Source organism: Phoca vitulina, unplaced genomic scaffold (assembly GCF_004348235.1).
Source record: "Phoca vitulina isolate PV1807 unplaced genomic scaffold, GSC_HSeal_1.0 scaffold29, whole genome shotgun sequence".
NCBI lineage: Eukaryota > Metazoa > Chordata > Mammalia > Carnivora > Phocidae > Phoca > Phoca vitulina.
In genome coordinates, this window is record NW_022589732.1 from 25,189,035 (window position 1) to 25,197,633 (window position 8,599).

Here is an 8,599-nt window from a genome sequence, read left to right on the forward strand (position 1 = left end):
TTTCTTTCTTTCTTTCTTTCTTTCTTTCTTTCTTTCTTTCTTTCTTTTCTTTCTTTCTTTCTTTCTTTTTCTTTCTTTCTTTCTTTTCTTTCTTTCTTTCTTCTTTCTTTCTTCTTCTTTCTTTCTTCAACACAATGTTTATAATAAGGTATTTTTGTTTTTGTGTTGTTTTGTGTTTTTTAGAAAACTGTATTCATTTTGTCTATCTTTTTAAATGCATGGGTCTAAAGTTATGCATGGGGTTTTATAAATTTTCCTATTAATTTCTATGCAGGAGTGTTAATGCTGGTATCACTGTTGGAAATCATTTTTGCTTTGATGACATCTAAGAGACATCTAAGAGTCTCTGTAGATGACATCTACAGAGAGTGGTCTATACTAAAAAAATATTTGGCCACCTGAGTCACAATTCCAACTCAATTTTCTTAAACAAAAATCGTAGGCAAAACCTAAAGAGGGTTGGCTTCTTGTATGTCTAGACAGGGGACTCTATTATTGATTATATTGATCATGTGCTAATTAACCTGCTAAGCCTTTCTCCATCGTGAAGTCTACACCCTGGATGGGTCAAAGTGATCCTTTTTGCTCAGTGTGGTTGTTCCTCTCAAGTCTGACTCTGGCTCAATCTAACCGTGATGGTGGGAAGGTAGAGGAATCTCCCTGATGCCACAGAAACTATGGATGGGAGAAAAAATTCCTAACACTCAGCCGGGATTGGATGTTGGCAAAGCCATCAACAGTCTGGGCTGGTGTGCGGGTAGCCCTCCTGTCTTGTGACAAGACTGGCTGGAAAGCCAAAAACAAAGCGAAGAATAATTCCACCATCCCTCAGTGTCCTCTTGCTCCCATTCTCCCCCAGCACATAAAAAAGGAGTTGGGTGATATGCCCTCCTCTGTTTCCCCTGGCTCTGTGTGTAGATCCCGGACCAGCCAGACCTACCGGGACCTGCCTAATAGCTACCCACTGCCCCTTTCTGAAACATCTTAAAATAGAAATGTCTTTTTAACATATTGTGAGCTATGTGTGTCTTGGAAAGTGTGGCTGACAACAGACACCTGTAGAGTAACTAGAGACTTGACTTAACTAGAGCCAATGAAGACTTGGGATATACTTCTCGAGGTTTGACTTCTCTTGATGAAATGGTCAAGGCCTCATTTGCATTAATTTCTAGAAGAGCTATTACTCTCACCATTACGGCAGTGTGATGGTGTGATGGTACATTTTATCAGCTCCAGAATGTTCACTGACTGGCATCTGGGTAGGTAACCCACTGGAGCCCATCTGATTTATCTCCTTAAAATCATGCTGCTAGGACTACTTCAGTCTGGATTTTGAAGGCAGCTGTCTGATTCCTACTGAACTATTTACCGTCCTTGACATTCAGATATGGTCTCCTCAGCAAAGTTCGTTGTGTCATTTCCAAAGGGGCAACCATAACTCAAATGCAAAGCCAACTCTGGGTGCCAAGTCCAGGGCCTCCATGGTGTGGTCTCTGTGCGCCTGCCCAAGCCCCCTTTGGGCCCTAGCCACACTGACCCCCTTGCTGATCTCTATACACACTGTATGGCCACGAATGCACGGGTGTGACCCCCACCGGGAAGGGATGGACACATGTGACGTAGGACTCTGGTCCCAGCATCCAGGTCTCCAAGTAATGCCTCTGCTTCAAACTGGGGGTAGATTTGGGAACCCCTGACTTACCACAATCATGCTGCTGAGGGTCTTGCCGTACATCTTTGTGAACTGACACTTGATAAGATTTAAGTCAATCTCACTCCTCGAAACGATGTTTCTTATCAGGGTCCCATCGCATGTCCCTGCTCCCTGGACAAGACACAGCAATCAACAGTCACTGCCCACCTCTGTGATGATGGACAAATCTGTGCTCTGGGGCCAGGGGGCTTTCAGAGGGGGCCGGAGATGCGGGAATGAGCCTCTGCTTCAGGGGGCGAAGCACTGGGAGGGGTGCTGTAGTGACTCAGGGTTTCCGTTCCCTTCATCTCTTCTCCCTCATTGCCCACATGTCTGTCTTTATTGGGAGCTAAATGCCCCAAAGTGCCGTGTGTGTTTGGTTTGCCACATCAGATTCTAGACACAGAACACTCGCTGCTCTAGGAGTAAGCCTTCTTCCTAGAGGAACAACGTCAGGAAATTCAGCTTACCTGGCCAATTCTCAAGCAGGACCTTCTGCCTACTTTCATCTTTGACTAGTCTCCTGTCGGATGGCGCCAATGGCCAAGGGAACCCCATGCCCTCTCTCACTTCCTGGCCAGAGAACTTGGGGTTCTAACCTCCAGTGGTGTCGGCACACAGAAGGTGGGCACTGACTTCAGGCTCAGGGAATCCCTCTGATTCTCTTCCAGTTTCTGGCTTCCAGGTGCCAGAAACTCCACCCAGTACAAATGGCTGGGACGTCTGTTTGAATGCCCAGCGCAGCCTCTTGGACAAAGACAAAGCCAGCTTGGCACCCCTGGCAGGCACACGGAAGTTGAGTGCCACGTGTAGCCATCTCCATCTGAACGTCCATTCCAGGGGCACCTTGACTTCCTGTGCTCTCTCAAGGAGGTCATGTGGTGGGATCAAAAGGACAGCTGGCCTGGCTTGGGTTCAAATGGAGGCTCAGCCAGTCATCAGCTGGGTGACCTTGACCACAAGCTTTTGCTTCACCATCTCTAGGGTGGGAGTTACGACACGGGTCTCACAGGATTGTTGTAAAAGGTTGGTGCGATGCACACCTGAGAAAAAACCTGCTCCAATCCAGCCCCCAGGAGCTGTGGCTTCCCTTCCCCAGACTCATTTTACCCCTGGGGAGCTCTAGGATTCTGTTCACAAGAGGCTGGAATTAGAGAAGACACGAGGGTCAGAGGCAGTGGTGGCTCCGAGCGCCTGGGCTTGGCAGCTGGTGCTGAGGAGTGGGGAGAACAGGGGGCACCGCACAGAAGAGTTACCTTCAAGGCGTAGTAAAGTCGCTCTGCGAAGTAGCTGTGCAGGTTCCGGGTGCATTTCACTAGCAACAGGAAAGCTCTGTTAATACTAGACGTTGTAGATGGCATTGTGTACATGTGTATTTATTTATGTCTTGCCTTGGATCTTAAGCATGAACATTATGCAGTTCTTGGCCTATTTATTTATGTGTTGCCTAGTTCCAAAACGAGAGGCTTGGCGTTGGGTGGGGTGGGACAGGGAAGGAAGCCGGGGGCACTGGGCACAGGTCCAAAGGCACAGAGCGTGCAGGCAGAGGGTGAGGAGTAAATGCGAGGCTGGCCCCTCTGAGCGTGGCTCCGTCTAGCGCAGCCCCTGGGCTCTTACACCCCAGAGCCAGCCTTGCCAGGAATCCAGCCACTCAGCTCCACAGAGGAGCCATAGTCATGGTGACCACTGGCCTCGGGGTGTCCACTTTACTCCTCACTTATCAGGAAGGTCCCTGCATTTGAATTTCCACGTGACAATGGGGTCCAGCCCTGGAGCACTAGGGCACCCAGGGACATCTGGCCCAGAGGGTGGGCCCCTGTTTGCTTTCATGGATGCTGCTTCAGAGATTTTGCATCTGGGTCGGGGAGCTTGGCACTTTAGCTCAGGGCAGCAGAAAGAGCGTGGGCTTTGCGTGAAGGAGGCAGGTATTCGACTCTCCCCTGATAGCATGGTGTGACTTCAATCTTTGACCTTCCTGCTTTGCACTGTCCTTGTCTACGGGGTGAATGGTGGGAGTCTTCAAGGAGAAGTGAATAGGAAGTGCCTGGGACAGGAGGCACTGTGCACCTTTGCTCTTCCCTGCCTGAAGATTTATTCAGGAGGTTGTTCAAACTCAATGCAGGGGCTGATTTGCTGAGATTGGAGCAGGCGGTATGCTGAGCTGCTCCAACATAGACTGGTCTTTATCACAGCAGTCACAGCCTGCTGGGGATGGTCAGATGTCCCAGTCCACTCCGAAAGCCCTGGACACGTTGTGGAGCTCCCCTGGCTGCCCAGCACAGAATGGGGACAGCCTGGTGTGGAGGTGAGTGCCCTAGCCCTAGGGCCCTGACCTTGGCTCCATCATGGGAAGGAGGAGAGGAAAAGTCCCTCTGCCCCTGGGCCTCAGCTCCTCACTGCACAATGACTCTCCTCACTGTGACCTCAGTTCTGCACCCCAAGATGTGGTCTGGAACAGGTCCTCCTAGGTCGACCTGACATCGTGCTTGAGGGAAGGTTCTCAGTGCTCCCCAGCGTCAGACCATCAATCACTGAGTTTGGATTCCAACTATACATCATTTCTTCAATGAGCAACTGAGGCAGAGACCAGGCCCCTGGCTAAGGTCAAGACAGGAGACTTTCTTTAGGGCTTTATAATCAGAACCAGAATGTTCCTTGTGTGGCTGCTATGGATGAGCACAGGCCCTGGGTCAGGCATAATCCTGCAAATGTGCACACACACTCACCTACTCACATATTCTCACATGCGCCATGCTCACACTCATGCTCGCACACTCACACAGCACAGGGATTATGGGGGGCAGGGCACGGCATACTGAAGACACGAGGGTAGGATAGTCCCGGTGTCTTGGGCTGAAGGGTACGTGTGTGTGTGGCCTGGAGGGGGAGGGGTCCCTTGAAGGCGGACGTAGGGACCTTGTCGCTTGCTATTGCCACCCTAGGGACCTGCCCCCTTGTTGGGCCCCGTGGCTGCGGACACCTGTGCGTCTGAGCACCAAGCCCCCATCTCTTACCCACTGTGAGCATGGCCTCCTCCAGGGAGCCGTGGGTCTCACTCTTGATGCTCTCCTCAATGCTCTTGCTGGCGATTTTCTCATATTCCTCAAACACTGTAGAGAGACGTCTTCTCTTAAGGGATATGTAGATCTCAGTGTGATGCCCCCAGTGTCCCAGATCTGAGACTGCACATCAATGTGTCCCCCCTGACCTCCACTTGGTTGCCAGGGAAAAGGTCCAAGTCTCCCTGGCTCTCTTCCCAGCATCATGACCAGGCAAGGATGCACACTGGATGGCCCGTGTGAAGGACAGTGCCTCCTCCCTCCCCGGTACCTCTCATCAGGTGCGTGGCACTGCGTGTGCACAGGATGGTGATGAATTTCATCTCGTCGGTCCCGTGAATCTTCTCGCCTGCTGCGTACAGATCCTAGCATTGGGGCAGCCGCAGGAAGCCAGTGAAGGAGAGCAAGGAGGTGAGGGTCAGCCCCCTTCCACCCACCAGGTCAGCATTCTCCTCTCTTGCTATCCCTGAGAGGTTAAATCCCTTCTGGATACTGGGCCAGGTGCTGCTCTGGGAACTCCCCTGCCTCCCCTGGGATTTTGCTCTGCCTTTGGACATCTCCAAGGACTCTGCCAGCAGACCGAACTATAGTGATCTGAAGAGTCCCATCTGGTCCCCAGGCTCGTGGGCTGTTCCTGCTAGGACAGAGCTTCAGTGGACCCCTCCTAAGTCACTCCCCTTCCTGTTCCTGAGTCTCCCCAACACTTTCACTTTCCTTCTGGAACACCAGAGGGGAAAGGTCTGCAGAGAGCTGATCTGGGTCTCAGCCAAGCCTAGTGTCAAAGAAAACCCGCATGGACAGAGGGGCTGGGTGAGGCTTCCAGGCATTAGCCCCCAGAGGATGGGGCAGGTGGCCCACAGGGCGGAAGCTGCCAAGGGTGTATGTACGTAGCCTCACCTGTGCATCTTGGACGGCCTGTCCTGGGTCCACAAAGCCACTCACATCATCCCTGCTGCCCTAGGAGCAGAAGGGGTGGCTGTGTGAGACAGGCTGTCCCAGCAGAACATCTGGGGCAGCAGGGAGAGCCGGGCAGGAGGGCAGGCAGGGCTGGACGGCTTTTTGGCCATGGGGACGTTAGCAGGCTAATTACCCTCTCCAGGGCCCGATTCTGTCATCTATCAAATGAGAGTAGTAAGGGCGGCCTCGTAGGGAGCTGGGGGATTCAGTGAGCTAAGGTAAGCAGAGTGCCAGGCATGCGGTGTGGTGTGTAGGACCTGCTAAGTGACAGGGCACTCTCCTCCCGATTCTGGGGTGCCCCCATGTGGCCATGTCAGGGACGCGCGGGTGTGAGAATCCTCCAGCCACGCTGAGAGGTATCCAAGAAGTCCAGGCCACTGGGGCTCTACCCAGGCCCTGACCCTTCTCCACCCCAGCAGCCCTCCCCAAGAACTGCTCCCTGGAGCCCAGCTGTTCGGGTCCCTCAGGCAAGGGGCTCCCAGGAGCCTGGGCTCTGCTACCTGCAGGAGGCACACCAGGATCCTCTCCAGATAGCCGCTGGTGTCTGCTTGGATGTCTTCTTCCAGGCTGGACCCATAGTCTGCAGGGGAAACAGGCCCATGAGGCACAGATCCACTTTCCTCCTCCAGCCCTGTTTCCCACACTGCTCCCAGTTAAAGGCGTCTGGTAAGGACTCGTCAGTGGAGTGGGCGCACTGCCCAGGTGTCTGAATGGCAGAGGCCCCACCACCTGGCGGTCATTCAGAATGAGGAAGCAACACAGACTGCCAACCTGGCTCCAAGTGCAGGGATAGGTCAGGCCAGAGAGCCCCGCCGGGGGCTGCCTACCGAGCTCTGCTTCATCTGTGGTTTGGCAAAGCCAGAACCTTCAGGCAGATTGTCTGCCAGGCAGACCACATGGTGGCCAGGCTGGCCTCTGCTTGCCTTGCATCCCGTAGGCTCCATGATAGCTGGCCTGTGGTCCACAGCCCCACTGCAACAGGGCCCTGCACGGTCCCCAGGGTCAGTGTGTGCCTGGCCAGGAAGGAGCCAGACCCATCCAGTACTGACACAGCCTGGGACCCACAGTGCTGCCAGGCCCTCGAGGGGCAGAGAGTTTAAGGATACATGTCGCTTTCCCCAGGAGCCCGTAGGCTTCAGGGAGCTTAGAGACCATCAGGCCACAGGACTGGGCACACAGTAGGTGCTCAGCACCCATATGTAGAAAGGCCCAGAAAGGGTCTTTTTTAGTGAGGCCCAGTGCACTGCTTGTCCCTCATCCCATACCAGTCTGCCAAAGCTCGTGGCCATTCCCAAGTGAGCCTTTATGTCTAGGCCCTGCGCCCCCCTTACCCTCCTCGTATGCCTTCATTATCTCCTGCAGCTGGATCTTGGTCCGAGAAGCCAGGATTTCAATGATGACACCCTCTTCGGTCCCCAAGCCCTATAGACAAAAACCTCTGTCTGCTGGAGAGCTCTGCCTGGGCTCTTCTGTCAAGAGGCAAGAGGAAGAGCCTCTGGAAGACCCGGTCAGTACCCTCCCCCCTCCGATGGGGGCCTCTGCTGGGGGGTGTTACTGGGGGAAATCGCCCGTGTTTGTCTCCAGGGACTGATCCTGTGCGCAGGTGAGGCCATGGCAGAGTTCGGTCTCAACTCTGCTCTCTGTGCTGGGTGGTCTCCAGCACGTCACTCCACCTTGCTGAGCCTAGGGGCCCTCGTCAGTCCTTGGGGCCAGCCCACCCCAAAGGTGGATTAGAGGGAACAGATGGGAAATGCCGGGCATGCACACCCAGTGAGTGTCCTTTCAATGGAGATAATTAGAGTTGCTGGACCCTGACTCCCTCCTCATTCTCTGCGAGTGCTCAAGAAGCGGTGGGGGTCATAGGAGATCCGAGGGACTGGACAGAGACTGCAGATGTCGTTCTGTCGTTCCTGCACACCTGGTCTGGTGCTGTCCTGAGAAGTGCTGATTCTGGCTTCCTCGTGGCCGAATGAGGGCTGAAGGCGGCCCGCCTGGTCAGCACGCTGCAGGGTCCCCGGGCTGGGCCTTCCAGAGGGTGGCTCAAGGGGAGCTCAGAGGTCCCAGTGCCAGGCTCTCTTGAGGAAGGCATCCCCAGCAGTGACCCCACCCAATCCTCCCCTACCGCACCTGCTTAGTTACCTTCATGGCATCGTGCAGCTCCTTGGCTTCATATTTATATGGTGGGTACATGAGGGCCATGATGAGCCTCTCGAACTTGCCACTCAGCTCCGACTGCAAGGTCTCGGTGAGATCCTAATGCAAGAAGAAGGAAAGGCAATGATCTGGACGTTGTGTTCCCCTGAGTGCAGGCAGCTAGGCGGCAACCGGTCCTGGAGGCTCCGGCGGGACTCCTGTGGGCTCTACCATGAGCTGGTGCTGGGGTTTCTCGGGCCAGCAACGTAGCCTCTCTGAGCATCATTACCCTTACCTATGAAATGGAGACAGCGATACTCCTGCGTTATACCATTTCTTAGGGGACTGGTGCAGAGATGTGTGTGGCTCGACTCCACTCTCACGGCGGTGCTGGGCACAGTATAAGCCCGGAATACATGTTTGTCGTTGCTCACCATCAAATCCTGTCATAGCCCGTGGGCACTCAATAAATGCAGGAATGAATTAAGGAATCTATCTCATGCGTGCCTCCTTCTAAGGGCCCTGGTCTCCACAAGAAGCCACAAGGCCACACCCTGCTGATCTGCACAGCACAGCAAAGGACCAAGGGCCTTGTCAGACCTGGATTTAAATCCCAACCTTGTTGCTTACAGGCTCTGGGATCTTGGGCACTTACTCTTAGAGCTTACTCTTAGAACATCAATTTCCCCTAATGCTGAATGTAAAGAATAATGCACAGGTGTGAAGATTAAGAGAAAGAAATAAAAAAAAAAAAAAA

At 53.6% G+C, this 8,599-nt stretch overlaps 1 protein-coding gene across 1 annotated transcript in view; it reads right to left on the reverse strand.

Moving 5' to 3' along the window:
* LOC116644217 (annexin A8) overlaps window positions 1-8,599 on the reverse strand; it is a 16,739-nt gene that overhangs the window by 1,191 nt on the left and 6,949 nt on the right. The window contains exons 4-11 of the mRNA XM_032423567.1: window positions 7,849-7,962; window positions 7,041-7,131; window positions 6,210-6,289; window positions 5,650-5,709; window positions 5,024-5,117; window positions 4,708-4,803; window positions 2,950-3,008; window positions 1,703-1,825 (exon numbers count right to left, since the gene is read on the reverse strand). Coding sequence (XP_032279458.1) covers window positions 1,703-1,825; window positions 2,950-3,008; window positions 4,708-4,803; window positions 5,024-5,117; window positions 5,650-5,709; window positions 6,210-6,289; window positions 7,041-7,131; window positions 7,849-7,962 — 717 coding nt within the window. The remainder of the gene's footprint in view (window positions 1-1,702; window positions 1,826-2,949; window positions 3,009-4,707; window positions 4,804-5,023; window positions 5,118-5,649; window positions 5,710-6,209; window positions 6,290-7,040; window positions 7,132-7,848; window positions 7,963-8,599) is intronic.